This window comes from Cherax quadricarinatus, chromosome 61 (genome assembly GCF_038502225.1).
Source record: "Cherax quadricarinatus isolate ZL_2023a chromosome 61, ASM3850222v1, whole genome shotgun sequence".
NCBI classification, from domain to species: domain Eukaryota; kingdom Metazoa; phylum Arthropoda; class Malacostraca; order Decapoda; family Parastacidae; genus Cherax; species Cherax quadricarinatus.
Window position 1 is genome coordinate 4,757,028 of NC_091352.1, and position 24,735 is coordinate 4,781,762.

Consider the following 24,735-nt stretch of genomic DNA (forward strand, 5'->3'; position numbering starts at 1 on the left):
AGGTTGGAGCGCCACGCACGTGAACATAGATCTACGTTTGGACAGTTTAAGGGTTAATGGAATGTGCCTTAAACACATCTCAAGAACCACTGAGTTTATTTTTTCTAGGCAAAGGTTTGGATCTGTGTTGTTTAGGAAATCTCCCCAGCTTGTTTAATTTGTATGTTTTTGTTACTGAAGTTGAATTTTGTGAAGACACCCTCATGACTGATCACATTTTGCTGGTCAGGAGCCCTGTACATACATGTCTGTACCTCTATTATGTTCTGATCTGAATGTATTGTTTTTTTATATGGTAATATTTCGTATCAGATCATCATTGTTAGTGAAGATGAGGTCCAGTGTATTCTCCAATCTTGTTGGTTCTATCATTTGCTGGTTTAAGATGAATTTGATGCAGAGATTTAAAAACTCGTGTGTGTGCGAGTTCTCATCTGAGCTGCCTCCTGGGACTATCTCTGCTAAAACATTATTTGCTACATTCCTTCATTATAGGTGCTTTTGGTTGAAATTCCGCATGAGCCAAGATGTTTGGGGTAGTAACTGGAAGATTTTCCAGACGGTGGTCAATTTTCAAAAGCTGTTCCTGGAACTCTTGGGAAGTTGCATCAGGAGACTCGTGTACAACCACAATGAAAAGGCTTTGGTTGTCAATCTTTACCACCAAAACTTCAACTACATCATTTGAGGTGTTTAGTACAGTGGAACCTCTACTTGCGAGCGCATCCACGTGTGAGTTTTTCCAAATACAGTGGACCCCCGGTTTACGATATTATTTCATTCCAGAAGCATGTTCAGGAGCCAGTACTGAACGAATTTGTTCCCATAAGGAATATTGTGATTTAGATTAGTCCATTTCAGACCCCCAAACATACACGTACAAACGCACTTACATAAATACACTTACATAACTGGTCGCATTGGGAGCTGATCGTAAAGCGGGGGTCCACTGTACAAGCAGTCGAAGGGTCGATTTTTTGCTTCCATACACGAGCAAAATTTCTATAAGCGAGCAGACCTCAAGGCAGGTTCCTTGACACTGGTGAGGGGCTCTTGCTCTTGATCTAGGGAATTGTATCTCATTTGTTTGTTGGACTATCTTATTGAAACTTGGGCAATGTATGATGGAAAGATGCTTCTTAACATACACCAAAAATGAAAAAAATCGGAGCATAAATAATGGAGTTCACTTCTCCGCAATTAGCCACCCCTTAGCAGTAGTGGACCCTTGACCAACGGCATTTATACATTCCAGAGAGCTAGCCGTTAGTCAAATTAATTTTCCCATAAGAAATAATGGAAATAGAATTAATCCGTTCCAGACACTCAAAAATATTAAACAAAATAATTTTTTTTACATGAAATATACATTTCCCTACAGAAAAACGAATGGGACATGCAAAATAAACACTAATTAAATACCACTTACCTTTATTGTGGAGTTGTTGATGAGTGATGAGACGGTAGGAGGGCAGATGATGCAGGTGTTCTATTGTTTGGAAGGGAAATCCCTTTCCATAAAGACTTCAGGTACTAAGTTCTTTGGTGGGGTTAACTCCCTTTTTGGTTTTTTAATGCCACTAGGACCAGCTTGAGAGTCACTGGACCCCTGTCAGACAAAATATCTGTCCAGTGAGCTCTGTTTCTCATGTGCCCTTAGGATTTCCCTATTATAGGACACAAGAGTGGCATTGTACATGTTGCCAATATGGCTTGCAACAACTGTGACAGGATAAAATTCATCGATAAATGCTTGCACCTTTGCAAACATTGTACATATTTCCCTAATCCTTGACAAAGTCATCTTCCTCCGTCTCTCTTCATCCTAACCATACCACGGGCGGGATTTGAACCCGCGGTCAGAGAGTCTCAAAACTCCAGACCGTCGCATTAGCCAGTGGCTAACGCGACGGTCTGGAGTTTTGAGACACTCTGACAGCGGGTTCAAATCCCGCCCGTGGTATGGTTTGTTTGCAATCGTGTCATTACAATTTCGTGAGTCTCTTCATCCTGCTCTGAAGAACATTCCTGAGATGTGATCTACTGCTGTTGCACCTGAGGCTCTTGCAGGTTCAAGATAGTACTGATGGTTGAGTGGGATTTGTTGTATAGTCTTTCCAACTCAGACATACGCACTCCACTTGCGTATTTTTTAATAATCTCTTTCTTCATTTCCATCCTAATTCTCACCCTTTTTACCACAGACTTGGCACTAGAAGCTTTCTTGGGGCCCATGGTGGCTTATTTAGTGGTTACAAGCACTAAAAACACTGGAATAATACAAAATATATTGCAGGTACATGTGGAATCGACCACAACGGCTTGTAAACAATGGCACACTGAGTCTTGAAGTGGCTGGGCTCGCTCAGGCTGAACGCCATTAGACGAGTTTTTCGCCATTGGTATAGCCATTTTTTTATGCCAAAGAGCGCAATTAGACGAATTTGCCATTACTTGATGCCGCTGTTGGACGGGAGTCCACTGTATTTTCGTATGGTTTTTATGGTTGTATTCTCGTTGTTTTGGTCTCATTTGACAGAATGGAAGATATACTACAGAAATAGATATGATTTTGATTGCTTTCACAATGAAAAATAGCTTGAAATTGAGCTCAACGTAGGAGAAATGTTCGATTGCTTGTTCGATTGAGTAAACAAAAGACGTCACTGCCCATTCCAGTATGTAGAAGTGAACTGGTTGACATTATTGCAATAAGGCATAACAGTAAATCTTATATTTTTTGTGTAAATAAAAATTACAAATTATTTATATTGTAATAATAATAATAATAATATGTATAATAATAATAATACATACTTATAACATAATACAATAATAATAATATAATATGCATAATAATAATACATATATAATAATAATGTACTACATAATAATAATTATAATAATAGATGGCTTCAAAAGGCCGTCACTAGATGGAAGTGTTTACTACAACAAAGAGGGAGCGGTTGTGGCCGCCTCCACCTGTTCCATAATGACATGTATTTTATTCATTCTAGAGTATATATCAGGTTTCTATGTTATTTATATTGTTTATTATGTCATATTAGATGAACTATGATAGATAAATTAGCCGTAGAGTTGATATTAGCGAAATTATTGAAGTACCGAATTCCACTGGAACGAATTAATTGCATTTCAATTAATTTAAATGAGGAAAATTGACTGCAAACGAGCAAATCCAGTTGTGAGCAAGGTCATGGAATGGATTAAACTCGCAAGTAGAGGTTCCACTCTAGTTCTGAGCAAATGAGCGACTCTGTGACATACAGGCCAACCCCCCCTTGATGCCTGTTCACTCTGTCACATCAGAATAGGTTATAACCTGGGATCTATATTTCGTTGTCAAAATGATGCCTTATGTGGGTCTCTGTGAATGCTGCAAACTTTGCGGTATTTTGTTGTTTGTTGACGGCTTTAGACCCTGTATGTTTGCAAAGATAAATGTCATTATATTGATGGAATTTAGGGAGGCTTGGTTTGCTGGCATTAATATCTCTTGTTCTGGAGTGGAGGCCAATATACACAATGTAAACAAGACAATAGTACACTACTCACAATAGTACTGAAGAAGATAGTCTCCATGTTAGACTGTTGTGTTCTGGTAGACAGTCTGGGTGAACTCCACGACGACGACGACTTGCTGCTACGACCACCACCACTGTCACGGTGACAACAATGTCTAAATCACTGAATGTATAAATCATGTCTAATTCTATAATTCTTGCTAAACAAATATGCACTATAATTCTCAACAAATCCTATAATTAATATTCCTTCTCAACAAATACTATAATTCTCAACAAATACTATAATTACTACTCAACAAATACTACTATAATTCTCACAGTTACAACAGTGACAGAATAACATTAAAACAAACTAGAAAATGACCTTTATGGATAAAAAAAAATTTTAAAGCTGCAATAATGACAAAATAACATTAAAATAAGCTGCAAAATCAATCTTATGGTTATTACAATATATAAAAGTTGTGATAGTGACAAAATAACATGAAAAAGGACTGGAAAACGTCACATATGGCTACATGAATTTCTCAAAGCGGCAACAGTGACAAAATAACACCAGAATAAGCAGGAAAATGAACCTTATGGCCAAGAAAATTTTTAAAAGCAGCAATAGTGACAAAACAACACCAGAATAAGCTGGAAAATGAACCTTATGCATATTATAATAATTGTAATAACAAAAATAATAATAATAATAATAATAATAATTTGACTTACCAGTCGTGTACAAGGGTCAGTATGGTCTTCCTAGGGAGAGGCATGTACAAATTGTTCAAATTACTTAACATTGTACACCAGGATGGTTGTACACAACACTAGGATGGTTGTACACAACACTAGGATGGTTGTACACAACACCAGGATGGTTGTACACAACACCAGGATGGTTGTACACAACACCAGGATGGTTGTACACAACACCAGGATGATTGTACACAACACTAGGCTGGTTGTACACAACACCAGGATGGTTGTACACAACACTAGGATGGTTGTACACAACACCAGGATGGTTGTACACAACACCAGGATGGTTGTACACAACACCAGGATGGTTGTACACACTAGGATGGTTGTACACAACACTAGGATGGCTGTACACAACACTAGGATGGCTGTACACAACACTAGGATGGCTGTACACAACACTAGGATGGTTGTACACAACACTAGGATGGTTGTACACAACACTAGGATGGTTGTACACAACACCAGGATGGTTGTACACAACACTAGGATGGTTGTACACAACACTAGGATGGCTGTACACAACACTAGGATGGCTGTACACAACACTAGGATGGCTGTACACAACACTAGTACACAACACTAGGATGGTTGTACACAACACTAGGATGGTTTTACACAATATGATGGTTGTACACACCAGGATGGTTGTACACAACACCAGGATGGTTGTACACAACACCAGGATGGTTGTACACAACACTAGGATGGTTGTACACAACACTAGGATGGTTGTACACAACACTAGGATGGTTGTACACAACACTAGGTTGGCTGTACACAACACTAGGATGGTTGTACACAACACTAGGATGGTTGTACACAACACTAGGATGGTTGTACACAACACTAGGATGGTTGTACACAACACTAGGATGGTTGTACACAACAATAGGATGGTTGTACACAACAATAGGATGGTTGTACACAACACTAGGATGGTTGTACACAGTACTATTATTATATACGTATATTTCTGGTCCACGATGGTCGTTCCTGCATCTTACAACTTATGGTTATTATAGTTATGGTCCTGGATGGTCACTGCTGTCTCACACACATACTGGACCACTATACCATGGTCTTGGACTGTCACTACTGCCTCTCACAACTACTGGATCACTATGCCATGGTCCTGGATAGTCACCACTGCCTCTCACAACTACTGGACCACTAGACCATGGTCCAGGATGGTCATTCCTGCCTCTCACAATTGCTGGACCAGTACACCATGGTTCTGGATGGTCGTTCCTGTCTCTCACAACTACTGAGCCACTGTACCATGGTCCTGGATGGTCATTACTGCCTCTCACAACTACTGGACCACTATACTGGAACCTTACTACATAGTTTAACAAGGTAGTCAGCAATGTTTTGGGCACCTCAGAAACCTACCTTTCCCTGAACGTTCTCCACTTTGCTGAAAGTTATTTGTTCAACTGAACGACCAGTTAATGAACGTAACAACTTCGTTAAGCCATGTTTGTTTTTAATGTGTTGAGTAGTTTTTTGGATCCTAAGGAATGCAACTCTTATTTCCCTATAAGGCCTTCAGTACACTTTATATAATGGAACTTTATATTACACAGTGGACCCTCCATTTTTGTCGATCTCCGTTATCACCAATTTCGGTTTTGGCCAACTTTTTTTATTTTTTGGCTCTGTTTTCATTGATTACCTCCGTCTTTGCCGATCGTACAGAACCTGTCCAGTGCCGAGCACACAGACAAAGCCGCCTCCCACACCATTCTCAGCCAGTGTAGCGTCATTTCTCGGTGAGTGAACATATCCTGCCAGGTCATATGAAACAATTCATAATACAGTGGAGCCTCTACTTATGAGCGTGTCCACGTGCGAGTTTTTCCAAATACGAGCAGTCGATGGGTTGATTTTTTGCTTCCATACGCGAGCAAAATTTCCACAAGCGAGCAGACCTCAAGGCAGGTTCCTTGATACTGGTGAGGGGCTCTTGATCTTGATCTTGGGAACTGTATTTCATTTGTTTGTTGGGCTATCTTATTGAAACTTGGGCAATGTATGATGGAAAGATGCTTCCTAACGTATACCAAAAATGAAAGAAACTGGAGCATAAATAATGGAGTTCACTTCTCAACAATTAGCCACCCCTTAGTGGTAATTTCGAATGGTTTTTATGGTTGTATTCTCATTTTTTTGGTCTCATTTGATAGAATGGAAGATACACCTATCATCCGACTTACGACCTGCTCAACTTACGACCACTCGACCTACGACCGTGTTTTTTATGCCATATTTCTGGGAAATAAACAACTATTTGTGTTGTACACAATGTTTATCCTAAACCTTACAGTATAAAATACAGTACTAACAACATAAAAAGTAAAGTAAAACATGAAATACCAAAATAAATCAATAAAATAAAGTCATTACAAAAATGTTTTGTTGATATTCAATAGTAAAGTTCGACTTACGACCGATTTCTCGGAACCGAACTCGGTCGTAAGTCGGATGGTAGGTGTATTACAGAAATAGATATGATTTTAATTGCTTTCATGATGAAAAGTACCTTGAAATAGAGCTCAACCTAGGAGAAATGGTCCACTGCTTGGCTGTTTCAGAGTAAACAAATGACGTCACTGTCCATTCCAATATGCAGTCGTGAATGGCTTGACATTATTTATACAATTATTGTAATAAGGAATAATGGTAAATCTTATATTTTTTGTGTGAATGAAAATTACAAATTATTTATATAATAATAATAACAATAATATGTATAATAATAATACATGTAATAATAATAGTATAATAATATAATACAATAATAATAATATAATACAATAATAATAATATAATATGTATAATAATAATACATACATAATAAGAATGTACTATATATAATAATTATAATAATAGATGGCTTCAAAAGGCCGTCACTAGATGGCAGTGTTTACCACAACAAAGAGGGAGCGGTTGTGGCCGCCTCCACCTGTTACATAATGACATTTTATTCATTCTAGAGTATATATCAGGTTTCTATGTTATTTATATTGTTTATTATGTCATATTAGATGAACTATGATAGATAAATAAGCCATAGAGTTGATATTAGCGAAATTATTGAAGTACCGAATTCCACTGGAACGGATTAATTGTATTTCAATTAATTTAAATGAGGAAAACTGACTTTGCAAACGAGCAAATCCAGTTGCAAGCAAGGTCATGGAACGGATTAAACTCGCAAGCAGAGGTTCCACTGTAATCCATTGTTCTTGCCACTTGTTGATCGTGTGTGACTGCTAAATAAGTGATCATGGCCCCAAAGAAAGCTCGTAGTGGCAGTGCTTTGGTAAAGAAAGTGAGGAACACCATAGAACTGAAAAAAGAAATCCTAAGAAGATATGACAGTGGCATACGCATTGCTGAACTTGGCAGGATGTATGGGGAGTCATCATCAACAGTCAGCTCCATTGTGGCAAAGAGAAAAGAAATCATGGAAGCTGATGTTGCAAAAGGGGTGAATGCGATAACCAGAGATCCCAAACAATTGAAGAAGTGGAGAAATTGTTGTTGGTGTGGATCAGAGAGAAAGAGTTAGCAGGAGATAGTGTTGTGCAGTCAATTATTTGTGAAAAGGCAAGACAGTTACATGACGACATCTTAGAGAAACTGCCTGAAACAAGTGCTGATGTCGGTGAATTTTAGGCCAGCAAAGGCTGGTTTGAAAAATTCAAGAAGTGAAGTGGCATACACGGTGTTGTAAAGCACGGTGAGGGTGCCAGTTCAGACAAACAAGCAGCTGAAAAATTTGTGTGGGAATTCAAATGTTATGTAGAGGCTGAAAAATTCCAACCCCAACAAGTGTTCAGTTGTGACAAAACAGGCCTGTTGTGGAAGAAAATGCCAAACAGGACCTACATTACTCAGGAGGAAAAGGCACTCCCAGGACATAAGCCTATGAAAGACAGGCTTACTTTGTTGATGTGTGGTAGTGCTAGTGGGGATTTCAAAATGAAGCCTTTACTGGTGTATCACTCTGAAAATCCCAGTGTTTTCAAGGAAAACTGTTGCCAAGAGTCAATTGTGTGCAATGAGAAGCTGCAAGAGCTTCATCTGCAACAGCAACAGACCACAGCTGAGGAAATTGCTTCAGAAGAGGAAGAAGAGAGATGGAAGAAGGTGCCTTCTTCAAAGATTAAGGAGATTTGTGCAATGTGGACTAAAGTGCCTTCATTTGTAGAGCAACATCACCCTGAGAAAGCTGTTGCAATCCGTGCTGGTGACTTTTACAATGACAATGCCATGTCCCATTTTAGGCAAATCTTAAAGAGATGCCAGAAACAGACCTAACTGGACAGATATTTTGTAAGACAGGGGTCCAGTGACTCTCAAGCTGGTCCTAGTGACAGTAAAAAACAAAGGAGGGAAGTGACCCCAGATAAGGACTTGTTACCTAGAGTCCTTATGGAGGGGGATTCCCCTTCCAAACAATAACCTCTCTTCCCTCTCCCATTCTGTCTGTCTTCCTTCCATCAGCAACAGCCTTAAATAAAGGTAAGTGTCATGTGTAATATTCATTCTTTTGTGCATGTAACTATCTTTAGGGTAAAATAAATTTTTTTTTGTCGATACTTCTGGGTGTCTGGAATGGATTAATTCCATTTACATTACTATTTCTTATGGGGAAAATTGTTTCGGTTTTGGCCAATTTCGGTTTTGGCTGATGGCTCTGGAATGGATTAAACATGAAAACCGAGGGTCCACTGTATAGTGAAACTTTATAACTGTATATAGTGGAACTTTATAAGAGAACTGACTGTATACAGAGGAACTCTATAAGAGAAGTGTTCAAGTGTACCAGGAGGAAAGATTGTTGCATGAGATTGAAACTATAATGCATAATGTCCATATACAGTAGACCCTTATACTGCACAGATTTATTTTTCATGTTTCGGTTATTGCACTATTGAAAAATTGTGCCACAATTTTATACAATACTTCATAAAATTAGCTTAACACAGTTCCGTTCATAGGCACGGAAAAAATTTCCTCAGCTCAAGCTGCCGCCTTGTTGTGGGTCAGACCATTGTGTCTGCAGGGGAGACCTACCACCGTCCCCTGCCACCCCCGACACTCCTGCCACCACCATCCCAGCCTTCATGAATACATATCCAGTACCATTCTCTCCTAGAAGCTAGCTGTGTTTGTGAATTGTGTTTTGATCTTTTAATTACCATATCTTGTATCTGTCAAGTAATCACAGCACCCAGTAGACATTCCAGTAGACATACCAGTAGACATACCAGTAGACATAACAGTGTTGCTGAATGTGGCAAAAAAATGTACAAGTTAACAAAGAAAACAGAGTTACAGAAGGGCCCCACTTTATGGCATTCCACTGATACAGTCATTTCAAATTATGACCAAAACTCACTATACGGCTCCCCCACCTGACTTTCTAAAATGGTCACCATGCCCCACCCAGTTTGTTTACGTTTTCCATGAGCTCCGTGTGTCTCTCTCCATTACATTTGGAAACTTTCCAAAATTTCAGGTGTTTTAAAGTTATTTCTTTTTTTACTGGCCGATTCCCACCAAGGCAGGGTGGCCCGAAAAAGAAAAACTTTCACCATCATTCACTCCATCACTGTCTTGCCAGAAGGGTACTTTACACTACAGTTTTTAAACTGCAACATTAACACCCCTCCTTCAGAGTGCAGGCACTGTACTTCCCATCTCCAGGACTCAAGTCCGGCCTGCCGGTTTCCCTGAACCCCTTCATAAATGTTACTTTGCTCACACTCCAACAGCACGTCAAGTATTAAAAACCATTTGTCTCCATTCACTCCTATCAAACACGCTCACGCATGCCTGCTGGAAGTCCAAGCCCCTCGCACACAAAACCTCCTTTACCCCCTCCCTCCAAACTTTCCTAGGCCGACCCCTACCCCGCCTTCCTTCCACTACAGACTGATACACTCTTGCAGTCATTCTGTTTCGCTCCATTCTCTCTACATGTCCGAACCACCTCAACAACCCTTCCTCAGCCCTCTGGACAACAGTTTTGGTAATCCCGCACATCCTCCTAACTTCCAAACTACGAATTCTCTGCATTACATTCACACCACACATTGCCCTCAGACTTGACATCTCCACTGCCTCCAGCCTTCTCCTCGCTGCAACATTCATCACCCATGCTTCACACCCATATAAGAGCGTTGGTAAAACTATACTCTCATACATTCCCCTCTTTGCCTCCAAGGACAAAGTTCTTTGTCTCCACAGACTCCTAAGTGCACCACTCACCCTTTTCCCCTCATCAATTCTATGATTCACCTCATCTTTCATAGACCCATCCGCTGACACGTCCACTCCCAAATATCTGAATACATTCACCTCCTCCATACTCTCTCCCTCCAATCTGATATCCAACCTTTCATTACCTAATCTTTTTGTTATCCTCATAACCTTACTCTTTCCTGTATTCACTTTTAATTTTCTTCTTTTGCACACCCTACCAAATTCATCCACCAATCTCTGCAACTTCTCTTCAGAATCTCCCAAGAGCACAGTGTCATCAGCAAAGAGCAACTGTGACAACTCCCACTTTATGTGTGATTCTTTATCTTTTAACTCCACGCCTCTTGCCAAGACCCTCGCATTTACTTCTCTTACAACCCCATCTATAAATATATTAAACAACCACGGTGACATCACACATCCTTGTCTAAGGCCTACTTTTACTGGGAAATAATTTCCCTCTTTCCTACACACTCCAACTTGAGCCTCACTATCCTCGTAAAAACTCTTCACTGCTTTCAGTAACCTACCTCCTACACCATACACCTGCAACATCTGCCACATTGCCCCCCTATCCACCCTGTCATACGCCTTTTCCAAATCCATAAATGCCACAAAGACCTCTTTAGCCTTATCTAAATACTGTTCACTTATATGTTTCACTGTAAACACCTGGTCCACACACCCCCTACCTTTCCTAAAGCCTCCTTGTTCATCTGCTATCCTATTCTCCGTCTTACTCTTAATTCTTTCAATAATAACTCTACCATACACTTTACCAGGTATACTCAACAGACTTATCCTCCTATAATTTTTGCACTCTCTTTTGTCCCCTTTGCCTTTATACAAAGGAACTATGCATGCTCTCTGCCAATCCCTAGGTACCTTACCCTCTTCCATACATTTGTTAAATAATTGCACCAACCACTCCAAAACTATATCCCCACCTGCTTTTAACATTTCTATCTTTATCCCATCAATCCCGGCTGCCTTACCCCCTTTCATTTTACCTACTGCCTCACGAACTTCCCCCACACTCACAACTGGTTCTTCCTCACTCCTACAAGATGTTATTCCTCCTTGCCCTATACACAAAATCACAGCTTCCCTATCTTCATCAACATTTAACAATTCCTCAAAATATTCCCTCCATCTTCCCAATACCTCTAACTCTCCATTTAATAACTCTCCTCTCCTATTTTTAACTGACAAATCCATTTGTTCTCTAGGCTTCCTTAACTTGCTAATCTCACTCCAAAACTTTTTCTTATTTTCAACAAAATTTGTTGATAACATCTCACCCACTCAATCATTTGCTCTCTTTTTACATTGCTTCACCACTCTCTTAACCTCTCTCTTTTTCTCCATATACTCTTCCCTCCTTGCATCACTTCCACTTTGTAAAAACTTCTCATATGCTAACTTTTTCTCCCTTACTATTCTCTTTACATCATCATTCCATCAATCTCTCCTCTTCCCTCCCGCACCCACTTTGCTGTAACCACAAACTTCTGCTGAACACTCTAACACTACATTTTTAAACCTACCCCATACCTCTTCGACCACATTGCCTATGCTCTCATTAGCCCATCTATCCTCCAATAGCTGTTTATATCTTACCCTAACTGCCTCCTCTTTTAGTTTATAAACCTTCACCTCTCTCTTCCCTGATGCTTCTATTCTCCTTGTATCCCATCTACCTTTTACTCTCAGTGTAGCTATAACTAGAAAGTGATCTGATATATCTGTGGCCCCTCTATAAACATGTACATCCTGAAGTCTACTCAACAGTCTTTTATCTACCAATACATAATCCAACAAACTACTGTCATTTTGCCCTACATCATATCTTGTATACTTATTTATCCTCTTTTTCTTAAAATATGTATTACCTATAACTAAACCCCTTTCTATACAAAGTTCAATCAAAGGGCTCCCATTATCATTTACACCTGGCACCCCAAACTTACCTACCACACCCTCTCTAAAAGTTTCTCCTACTTTAGCATTCAGGTCTCCTACCACAATTACTCTCTCACTTGGTTCAAAGGCTCCTATACATTCACTTAACATCTCCCAAAATCTCTCTCTCTCCTCTACATTCCTCTCTTCTCCAGGTGCATACACGCTTATTATGACCCACTTCTCGCATCCAACCTTTACTTTAATCCACATAATTCTTGAATTTACACATTCATATTCTCTTTTCTCCTTCCATAACTGATCCTTCAACATTACTGCTACCCCTTCCTTTGCTCTAACTCTCTCAGATACTCCAGATTTAATCCCATTTATTTCCCCCCACCGAAACTCCCCTACCCCCTTCAGCTTTGTTTCACTTAGGGCCAGGACATCCAACTTCTTTTCATTCATAACATCAGCAATCATCTGTTTCTTGTCATCCGCACTACATCCACGCACATTCAAGCATCCCAGTTTTATAAAGTTTTTCTTCTTCTCTTTTTTAGTAAATGTCTACAGGAGAAGGGGTTACTAGCCCATTGCTCCCGGCATTTTAACAGTAGTTTTGAAAATGGTGGTTAAGTCTGCAGCTCTTGAGTTTTCAGGCAGGGAGTTCCAAGATTTTAGCCCCCTTTTAATGTACTATACATTGAATTTTTGTATAGATTTAGCCAGACATTTTGTGTCTGGTACTGTGTCTATGGGTCTGGTTGCAACTATTAAAAAAGTGTTTAAGTTCAGGGTTAATATTGGAATTTATGGTTCTGTAAATGTAAACTGCACAGTAGTAGGTGTGAAAGTTCTGTACAGTGAGTAAGCTTAGGTGCAAATATAAACACATATGCAGTATAATGTGTTCCTTTATTGACAACGTCTTTCCCACACAGTGGGCTTTATCAGGTCACAAACAGATCTACCTAAGTAAGCTTAGGTCTTTGAAGAGTGGGGGGAGGGGGGTGTTGCCAAGCATTGGATTGCGTGATAATTCTTACTGCGGCTTTTTATTGGGTGATTACTGCTTTAGGTGGGTTCGATCCCCAGGCACAAATTACTGCTTTAGGTGGGTTCCTGCTGTTGATCCCCAGGCACAAATAGCATAGTTAAGGTAGTGATAGATCAGTGAATAGTATAGTGTGAGTAGGGCTGATTGTGATGCATAGTAACATATCTTAGAATGGATGCCAACCATTTTGAATACTTTATTAATACTGGTAGAATTACCAACAATATGTAAAGTAAAAGGACACAAATGCAACTAATGTGACATTTTATTGTGGCAATGTTTCGCTCTCCAGGAACTTTATCAAACTTTTACAAGCAATACATGGACAGACAGGTATATATAGGCTCAGAGTGAGGTGTAATAGTGGTAGTAGTAATAGTAATAATATTAGTTGTAGTAGAAGTAGCAATACAATATGTTAGAACAATCAACTTGCACACGAGTAAAAGGTTATTAAAGCTATTACTGTACTTGGGTACCATAAAAATAGGTTAGACAAATATTTTTGTTGGAGGATGGATTAGAGAAGGTCTGTTTCAGTGTTCCTCCTCTGTAATTAACAGGAGAGACTATGTGATGGCAGGGTTTATTGTTTTCAGGAGGATTCTTGCTAAGACTTCAGAGATGGTGAAGCTGCCTCTGTTTTGTTTGTGTTAGAAACAGTGATTAATGCTGATTCAAGGCACTTATGTCTGCAGAATTTAGTTTCTTTAATCACTAATTGGGTGTCCCAGAATTTCATGAGATAATTGGTGAAATTTTGGTGTTGTACACAGGCATTGTTCAAGTTATCGTTCCTACAAACATTAATGTGTTCACTGAGGTGTATTTCAAGATTTCTTGCTGTTTCACCTACATAAATCCTGTCACAGCCTCCACAGGGTATAGTGTAAACTCCTGCATTGAATGGTTTATGGTTCATGGATTTTGTCCTGATTAGATCCTTTACTGAAGTGCTGGAAGTGATGGAGACTAGTGTTAGCTTGTACTAGTAGTACCTTAGAAATGTTCAGTGCAACCTGGCTGTTGGGAAGAATTATAACTTTGTTGGGAGTGGTGTTGGTGCGTGGAGAATTAATGATCTGAAGAGCTCTTTCCTTGCAGTCTTTGATGAAAAATGAAGGAAAATGTAAATCAGTGAAAGTTTGGTGAATGTATGTACTTTTCTCGTCAAGAAACTCAGGACTACAAATTCGATAAGCTCATAGGAAAAATCTGATGATGGTGCCTCTTTTCTGTTGTTTTTCTTTCAATATCAGGCTCTGCAAACAAACTTATGGCACGGGAATGGGGTCCCCCATCAGTGCTGTCTTAGCCAACTTGTACATGGAACACCTAGAGGCTGAACACTTCGTCAACTTCATCCAATCAAGCATCACTTGGTTACGTTACGTGGACGACGTCCTCATAATAACTCCCAAATGTTTTGATGTACGGAATCTTCAGGCAAGGCTCAACGCAGTTGAACTGGCGATCCAGTTTACACTAGAAGAAGAGTCCAATGACAAGCTACCTTTTCTACACGTTCTCATCCATAAAATAGATAACAATTTAAGATTTTAATTTTACCAGAAACCCACAAATAAAAATGATCTTACACACTTCTATTCCAGTCAAGATACTAGGACCAAAAGAGGCATCATCATCAGATTTTTCCTAAGAGCATAATACCAAATTTGTAGTCCTGAGTTTCTTGACGAGAAAAGTACATACATTCACCAAACTTTCACTGATTTACATTTTCCTTCATTTTTCATCAAAGACTGCAAGGAAAGAGCTCTTCAGATCATTAATTCTCCACGCACCAACACCACTCCCAACAAAGTTATAATTCTTCCCAACAGCCAGGTTGCACTGAACATTTCTAAGGTACTACTAGTACAAGCTAACACTAGTCTCCATCACTTCCAGCACTTCAGTAAAGGATCTAATCAGGACAAAATCAAAGCACCACGAACCAGTCAATGCAGCAGTTTACACTAAACTGTGTGGAGGCTGTGACAGGATTTATGTAGGTGAAACAGCAAGAAACCTTGAAATACACCTCAGTGAACACATTAATGCTTGTAGGAACGATAACTTGAACAATGCCTGTGTACAACAAAATTCCACCAATTATCTCATGAAATTCAGGGACACCCAATTAGTGATTAAAGAAACTAAATTCTGCAGACATAAGTGCCTTGAATCAGCATTAATCACTGTTTCTAACACAGTTAACCCCTTGACTGTCACAACCCCAAATCCTGGTGTCACAAAATTTCTAAAAAAAAAAAAAATTATTTTTCTTATGAAATGATAATCTTTTCCCGATTGTAATGATACCAAAAGAACAAAATTTGATGGAAAACCTGATGGAATTACACACCAGCAAAGTTAGCGACCTCGGCGATATTTATGAACTGGCGATTTCGCCCACTCTGAGCCCTATTCTCAGCTAATTCCATTGTTCCAGTCAACCAAACTCATAGCTATTTCTTTAAAACTCCATTTTCTATAGACTGAGTACAAGAAACTGCCCATTTACCAATTTCAACTACCCAATAATATGGTCAGAAATTTGCAATTTGGCCAATTTCACGAAAATTAAAAAATACGACAATTTCAAAATAAGGTCCAGAATGAACAATGCAGACATTCCTGGCTCTAAAATAACATTTTCTTTGTTCATCAGTCATGTCTCCAGGCCCCTCTGATATTACTCTTGCTTTCTATTTTGAATTTTTATTCAAATAAAAAATAGAAGATTTACTGTTATGCAGACTACTGCAATATTGTAATAATTGTATAAATAATGTCAACCCATTCGTGTCTGCATATTAGAATGGCTACTTGGACATTTATTGGACAATGACATCATTTGTTTACTTTTGAACATCGGCAAAAATCAAACATTTCCCCTACTTTGAGCTCCATTTGAAGGTTCTTTTCATAGTAAAACCAATCAATATCACCTCTATTTCTATAATATGTTTTCCATTCTATCAAACGAGACCAAGAAAAGGAGAATACAACTATAAATACTGTAAGAAAATAGACCACAAAGTCGGCATTTTAATTAAAAAAAACGGTCGGAGTTTTTTTTCTCATTATGCACTGCGTGCTGCAGGATTTTTTTATATGGTCCACACTGACCACACAGACCCATTCTCTCACATGTGGGCCTACCAGCTTTCTCCTGCTGGATTTGAAGCCGCTAGAATTTATGAGTATAGTATATACATCAAACACGGTGGCTCGTAAGACGTATATATACGACCAAAACAGTCAAAGGGTTAAACAAAACAACAGCAGCTTCACCATCTCTGAAGTCTTAGCAAGAATCCTCCTGAAAACAATAAACCCTGCCATCACATAGTCTCTCCTGTTAATTACAGAGGAGGAACACTGAAACAGACCTTCTCTAATCCATCCTCCAACAAAAATATTTGTCTAACCTATTTTTATGGTACCCAAGTAATAGCTTTAATAACCTTTTACTCATGTGGAAGTTGATTGTTCTAATATATTGTATTGCTACTACTACTACAACTAATGTTATTAGTATTGCTACTACAACTAATAAGACACAGATCACTCTTTGATGTTCCTCGTGTCCATCTCACACTATGCAAAACCTCAATGCACATAAAAGGCCTTAAAATCTAGAATTCATTACCTGTAAATATAAAAGAAACACTGTTTATAAATTCAAGTCATTTCTCAAAAACTGCTTACTCACCCACAACCAAATACTGAATAACTGTATCTCAAAAATTATATCTCATAAACGTTTCTCATAATTGTATCTCATAAATGTTTAACCTGATACCCAATCAAACTTTGTTATTTTTTAATTACATTACCCAACAGAATACTCCATTCTACTGATTGCACAGCAACACAGTAAATGACCATATGACCTGTCTTTGTAATTCTCATTTGTGCTTAATTGTTATCTGTTTACAATAATGTTTTACCACTGAATATATCACTGCTAAGTTAATCTTAAGTTAATTTTAAGCTGCCCATAATGCTCTGCATACAAGGGGCTTTTTCATGTTACACTTAACTGTATTCATTTGTACTACTCTATATCATGTTCAAATTAATAAATAAATAAATAAATAAATAAATATTACTACTATTACTACTACACTTCACTCCAAGCCTATATATACCCTCTGTGTCCATGTATTGCTTGTAACAGTTTGATAAAGTTCCTGGAGAGTGAAACATTGCCACAATAAAATGTCACATTAGTTGCACTTGTGTCCTTTTACTTAACATTTTGGATACATTTTTTGTTATATGTTGGATATGGGTGTTGAATTTCAGGTTGTTGTCAAGGTGCAGACCAGGAATCTGCCCTCATTATGTTCAGCAATAAGAGTGTTGTTAATCAAAATGTTCAGTTGTGCAACACTTGCTCTGTTTCCAAACATAATACATGTACAGTGGACCCCCGCATAACGATCACCTCTGAATGCGACCAATTATGTAAGTGTATTTATGTAAGTGCGTTTGTACGTGTATGTTTGGGGGTCTGAAATGGACTAATCTAATTCACAATATTCCTTATGGGAACAAATTCGGTCAGTACGGCACCAGAACATACTTCTGGAGTGAAAAAATATCGTTAACCGGGGTCCACTGTATAGGAGGTTTTGTAATTATTAAGTTTAAGTTTATTAGAAGTCACCCAGGTTGATATTTATATTAGATCTTTGTTAGCAATGCTGTTTAACCCATAAACGGTCCAAGCAGATCTACGTTCACATGTGTTGTGCTACAAAAGTAGATCTACGTTTTTTTTACACATTTTCAAATATAACAAAAAAAAAGCAGATCAAAGTTTTTTTTACACATTTTCAAATGTAAAAAAACAAAAAGATCTACTTTTTTACATACTTTGAAATGTTGAAAAAAACGTATATATACGTTTGGACCGTTTACGGGTTAAAGAGGCAAGATTAGGGTGGGAGAGGACATAAGTTGTGTCATCAGCAAAGAGAATAGGTTTCAGGTGTTGTGATACATTGGGAAGATCATTGATGTATAAGAGGAAGAGCAGGGATCAAGGACACTTTCCTGTGGCACTCCAGTATCAAGTGGTCGTGTTGAGGACATTGTCTTTAATGGTAACATACTGATACCTGTTAGTAAAGTAGGATTTGAAATATACAAGTATGTTGCCTCTTATACCATAATGGTAAAGTTTGTGGATTAGGATGATGTGGTCCACCATGTAAAAAGCTTCCCTTAGCTTGATAAAGGTACTAATGGATATTCATTTTTTCCAGTGCTGTGTAAAGCAAGTCTAGCATTTTTATAATTGTATTATTTGTTTGCTTTTCCTGAAGCCAAATTGGCAGGGGTTGCAAACATACAGGGTCTAAAGCAGTCAACTGGCAGGGGTTGCAAACATACAGGGTCTAAAGCAGTCAACTGGCAGGGGTTGCAAACATACAGGGTCTAAAGCAGTCAACTGGCAGGGGTTGCAAACATACAGGGTCTAAAGCAGTCAACTGGCAGGGGTTGCAAACAGGCAGGGGTTGCAAACATATAGGGTTTAAAGCAGTCAACTGGCAGAGGTTGCAAACATACAGGGTCTAAAGCAGTCAACAGGCAGGGGTTGCAAACATACAGGGTCTAAAGCAGTCAACAGGCAGGGGTTGCAAACATACAGGGTCTAAAGCAGTCAACTGGCAGGGGTTGTAAACATACAGGGTCTAAAGCAGTCAACTGGCAGGGGTTGCAAACATACAGGGTCTAAAGCAGTCAACAGACAGGGGTTGCAAACATACAGGGTCTAAAGCAGTCAACTGGCAGGGGTTGCAAACATACAGGGTCTAAAGCAGTCAACTGGCAGGGGTTGTAAACATACAGGGTCTAAAGCAGTCAACTGGCAGGGGCAGGGGTTGCAAAAGCAGTCAACAGACATACAGGGTCTAAAGCAGTCAACTGGCAGGGGTTGCAAACATACAGGGTCTAAAGCAGTCAACTGGCAGGGGTTGCAAACATACAGGGTCTAAAGCAGGACAGGGGTTGCAAACATACAGGGTCTAAAGCAGTCAACTGGCAGGGGTTGCAAACATACAGGGTCTAAAGCAGTCAACTGGCAGGGGTTGCAAACATACAGGGTCTAAAGCAGTCAACTGGCAGGGGTTGCAAACATACAGGGTCTAAAGCAGTCAACTGGCAGGGGTTGCAAACATACAGGGTCTAAAGCAGTCAACTGGCAGGGGTTGCAAACATACAGGGTCTAAAGCAGTCAACTGGCAGGGGTTGCAAACATACAGGGTCTAAAGCAGTCAACTGGCAGGGGTTGCAAACATACAGGGTCTAAAGCAGTCAACAGACAGGGGTGGCAGGGGCAGGGGTTGCAAACATACAGGGTCTAAAGCAGTCAACTGGCAGGGGTTGCAAACATACAGGGTCTAAAGCAGTCAACTGGCAGGGGCAGGGGTTGCAAACATACAGGGTCTAAAGCAGTCAACTGGCAGGGGTTGCAAACATACAGGGTCTAAAGCAGTCAACTGGCAGGGGTTGCAAACATACAGGGTCTAAAGCAGTCAACTGGCAGGGGTTGCAAACATACAGGGTCTAAAGCAGTCAACTGGCAGGGGTTGCAAACATACAGGGTCTAAAGCAGTCAACTGGCAGGGGTTGCAAACATACAGGGTCTAAAGCAGTCAACTGGCAGGGGTTGCAAACATACAGGGTCTAAAGCAGTCAACTGGCAGGGGTTGCAAACATACAGGGTCTAAAGCAGTCAACAGACAGGGGTTGCAAACATACAGGGTCTAAAGCAGTCAACTGGCAGGGGTTGCAAACATACAGGGTCTAAAGCAGTCAACTGGCAGGGGTTGCAAACATACAGGGTCTAAAGCAGTCAACTGGCAGGGGTTGCAAACATACAGGGTCTAAAGCAGTCAACAGACAGGGGTTGCAAACATACAGGGTCTAAAGCAGTCAACAGACAGGGGTTGCAAACATACAGGGTCTAAAGCAGTCAACAGACAAAATTCCTTACATCAAGGGCCTGCTCATGGAGTCAACTAAAATGTTTGCAGTTTTCAGAAAGACCCACACAAAGGATCATTTTGACAATGAAATATGGATCCAGGTTATGACCTACTCAGATGCGACAGATTAAACAGAAACAAAGGAGGGGTTGGCCTGTATGTCACAGAGTCACTTATTTGCACAGAACTACTAAACATCTCAAATGATGTAGTTGAAGTTTTGGCGGGAAAGATCAAAAACCAAAATTTTATCATTGTGGAAGTATACAAGCCTCCAGATGCAACTTTCCAGCAATTCCAGGAGCAGCTTGTGAAAACTGGCCACTGTCTGGAAGATTTCCCAACTCCTGCCCCAAACATCTTACTACTGGAGGAGTACAGCAAATAATGTTTTAGCAGAGATCACCCAGGAGGCTGCAGCTCAGATGAAAATTCACACACACACATGAACTATTAAATCTCTGCATCAAATTCACCTTAAACCAGCAACTAGTAGAGCCTACGAGACTACAAAATACACTGGACCTCATCTTCACTAACAATGACAATCTGATACATAATATTACTGTATCAAAGACAATACATTCAGATCAGAACATAACAGAGGTACAGACATGTATGTGCAGGGCTCCTGACCAGCAAAATGTGATCATTTATGAGGGGTGCCTTCACAAAATTCAACTTGAATAATAAACATACAATGGAAAAAAGTCGATCATGTCCTAAATGAAACAAGCTGGGAAGATATCCTGAACACTGATCCGAACCTTTGTCTAGAAAAAATTAACTCTGTGGCACTTGAGGTTTGGTCAAGGTACATTCCATGAAGAAAAAGAAAGAAAAGATGTAAACTAGAAAGAGAGGGATGCTTCCTATACAGGCGAAGGCAAAGAATCACAGAGCTGCTGAGAGGGGCCAATATATCTGAAATATGAAGGGAGGCACTGGTCAGAGAAATAGTAAATATCAAACTTAGCTTAAGAAATCTTACAGGAGACAAGAATCTCAGGAAGATATCAATAAAATTGAAAGAAACCCAAAATACTACTTCTCTTATGCCAAGTCCAAGGTAAAAACAACATCTGGTATTGGGCCGCTGCTTAGACAAGATGGGACTTACACAGATGACAGCAAAGAAATGATTGAGATACTAAAGCCTTAATATGATTCAGTGTTCAGCGAGCCGTTAACCAGACTAAGGGTCGACAATGTAAATTAATTTTTTTATGGCCAAGACCCAAAATCTGGTAATTTAAAAAACCTCTGACATTATCCTAACACCACAAAACTTCAAAAAGGTAATTAATGACATGCCCATGCACTTTGCCCCAGGCTCGTAGTGGAATTCTGTGTTCATCAAGAACTGCAAGAAGCCCCTGTCATGTGCCTTCAGCATTTTATGGAGAGGGAGCATGGACACGGGGGTCGTCCCACAGTTACTAAAAACAACAGACATAGCTCCACTCCACAAAGGGGGCAGTAAAGCAATTGCAAAGAACTACAGACCGACAGTGCTAACATCCCATATCATAAAAATCTTTGAAGAGAGTTCTAAGAAGAAAGATTGCCAACCATCTATACACATCAGTTACACAACCCAGGGCAACACAGGTTTAGAGCAGGTCACTCCTGCCTGTCTCAACTACTGGACCACTATGACAAGGTCTTGGATGCTACAGAAGATAAACAAAATGCATATGTAGTATACACAGACTTTGTGAAAGCCTTCAACAAGTGCAACCATAGTGTAATAATACACAAAATGGGTGACGAAGGAATAACAGGAAAAGTTGGAAGATGGATCTATAATTTCCTAACAAATAGAACACTAAGAGAAGCAGTAAACAGAGTGAAGTCTGAGAAGGTTACAGTGAAAAGCTTTGTGCCACAAGGCACAATACTTACTCCCATCCTGTTCCTCATCCTTATATCTGACATAGACAGAGATTTAAGCCACAGCACCGTGTCTTCTTTTGCAGATGAAACTCGAATTGCCATGACACTGTCCTTCATCGAAGGCACTACAAGATTCCAGGCGGACATCAACCAAATCTTTAACCCGTAAATGGTCCAAGCAGATCTACGTTCACATGTGTTGCACTACAAAAGTAGATCTACGTTATTTTTTACATATTTTCAAATATAACAAAACAAAAAGAAGATCTACTTTTTTTTACATGCTTTCAAATGTTGAAAAAACGTATATATACGTCTGGACCGTTTACAGGTTAAATGGGCCCCAGAGAACAATATGAAGTTCAATGAAGAAAAATTTCAACTACTCAGATATGGAAAACTTGAGGAAATTAAAATTGTATCAGGGTATATGACAAATTCTAATCACACAATAAAGCAAAAAACTGATGTGAAGGACCTGGTAGTGATAATGTCAGAGGATCTCACTTTCAAAGACCACAACAATGTATCTACCTCATCTGCTAGGAAAATGATAGGATGGATAATGAGAACCTTCAGAACTAGGGACGCCAAGCCCATGATGATTCTCTTCAAATCACTTGTTCGCTCTAGGTTGGAATACTGATGCACACTAACTGCCCCCTTCAAGGCAGGTGATATTGCTGACCTTGAGAGTGTACAAAGACCTTTCATGGTACACATAAGTACAATAAGGCACCTAAATTATTGGGAATGGTTGAAGTCCTTTGATTTGTATTCCCTGGAACATAGGCAAGAAAGATGCTTGATAATATACACCTGGAAATCCTAGAGAGATTAGTACCCAACTTGCACATGAAAGATCACTCCATATGAAAGCAAAAGACTTGGCAGGAGATGCAACATTCCTCCAATGAAAAGCAGCGGCACCATGAGTACACTGAGAGACAACACAATAAGTGTCAGGGTCCTGAGACTGTTCAACTGCCTCCCAGCATACATAAGGGGGATTACCAATAGACCCCTGACTGTCATTAAGAAGACACTGGTCAGACACCTGACCAGCCGGGCTGTGGCTCGTGTGCCAGTTTGCGTGTGGCCAGCAGTAACAGCTTGGTTGATCAGGCCCTGATCCACCACGAGGCCTGGTCTCAGGTTGAGCCGCAGGGGCGGTGACCCCCGAAGCCCTCTCCAGGTATATAGTGGAACTTTATAAGTGAACTGACTGTATATAGTGGAACTTTATAAGAGAAATAGCACAACCCACTGGAACCCAGGGAAATAACCACTAGAACCCAGGGAAACAACCACTGGAACCCAGGGGAACAACCACTGGAACCCAGTGGAACAACCACTGGAACCCAGTGGAACAACCACTGGAACCCAGTGGAACAACCACTGGAACCCAGTAGAACAACCACTGGAACCCAGTAGAACAACCACTGGAACCCAGGGAAACAACCACTGGAACCCAGGGGAACAACCACTGGAACCCAGGGGAACAACCACTGGAACCCAGTGGAACAACCACTGGAACCCAGTGGAACAACCAATGGAACCCAGTGGAACAACCACTGGAACCCAGTAGAACCACTAGAACCCAGTGGAACAACCACTGGAACCCAGTGGAACAACCACTGGAACCCAGTTCAACCACTGGAACCCAGTTCAACCACTGGAACCCAGTTCAACCACTGGAACCCAGTGGAACAACCACTGAAACCCAGTGGAACAACCACTGGAACCCAGTGGAACAACCACTGGAACCCTGTGGAACAACCAGTGAAACAGTGGAACAACCACTGGAATCTGGTGGAACCACTGGAACCCAGTAGAACAACCCAGTAGAACAGCTCAGTGGAAAAATTCAGTATAACCCTGTGGAACCCAGTGCTACCCAGTGGACCAACCCACTGGAATAACCTACTGGAACAACCCAGTAGAGCCCACTGGAATGGCCCAGTGGAACCCATTGGAACAACCTAGTAGAACCCATTGGAATGACCTAGTGCAACTCATTGGAACAGCCCAGTGGAACAACTCAGGGGAACCCTGTGGAACAACTCAGTGGAACAACCCAGTGCACCAACCCACTGGAATAACCTTCTGGAACAACCCAGTAGAGCCCATTGGAATGACCCAGTGGAACCCACTGGAACAACCCAGTGGAACCCATTAGAATGACCCAGTGGAACCCATTGGAACAACCCAGTGTAACTCACTGGAATGACCTATTGGAGAAACCCAGTGGAACCAACTGGAACAAGCCAGTGAACCCCAGTGGATCAAGCCA

General features: G+C 40.1%; 2 protein-coding genes across 2 annotated transcripts in view; one reads left to right on the forward strand and one right to left on the reverse strand.

Moving 5' to 3' along the window:
• The window catches only part of LOC128699286 (uncharacterized), a 221,848-nt gene that overhangs the window by 123,468 nt on the left and 73,645 nt on the right, over positions 1-24,735 (forward strand). The window lies entirely within an intron of this gene.
• Positions 1-24,735, reverse strand: part of LOC128701055 (serine/arginine repetitive matrix protein 5-like) — a 53,460-nt gene that overhangs the window by 26,481 nt on the left and 2,244 nt on the right. Inside the window, exons 3-4 of the mRNA XM_070098174.1 lie at positions 4,266-4,295; positions 3,577-3,679 (exon numbers count right to left, since the gene is read on the reverse strand). Coding sequence (XP_069954275.1) covers positions 3,577-3,603 — 27 coding nt within the window. The 5' untranslated portion in view covers positions 3,604-3,679; positions 4,266-4,295. The remainder of the gene's footprint in view (positions 1-3,576; positions 3,680-4,265; positions 4,296-24,735) is intronic.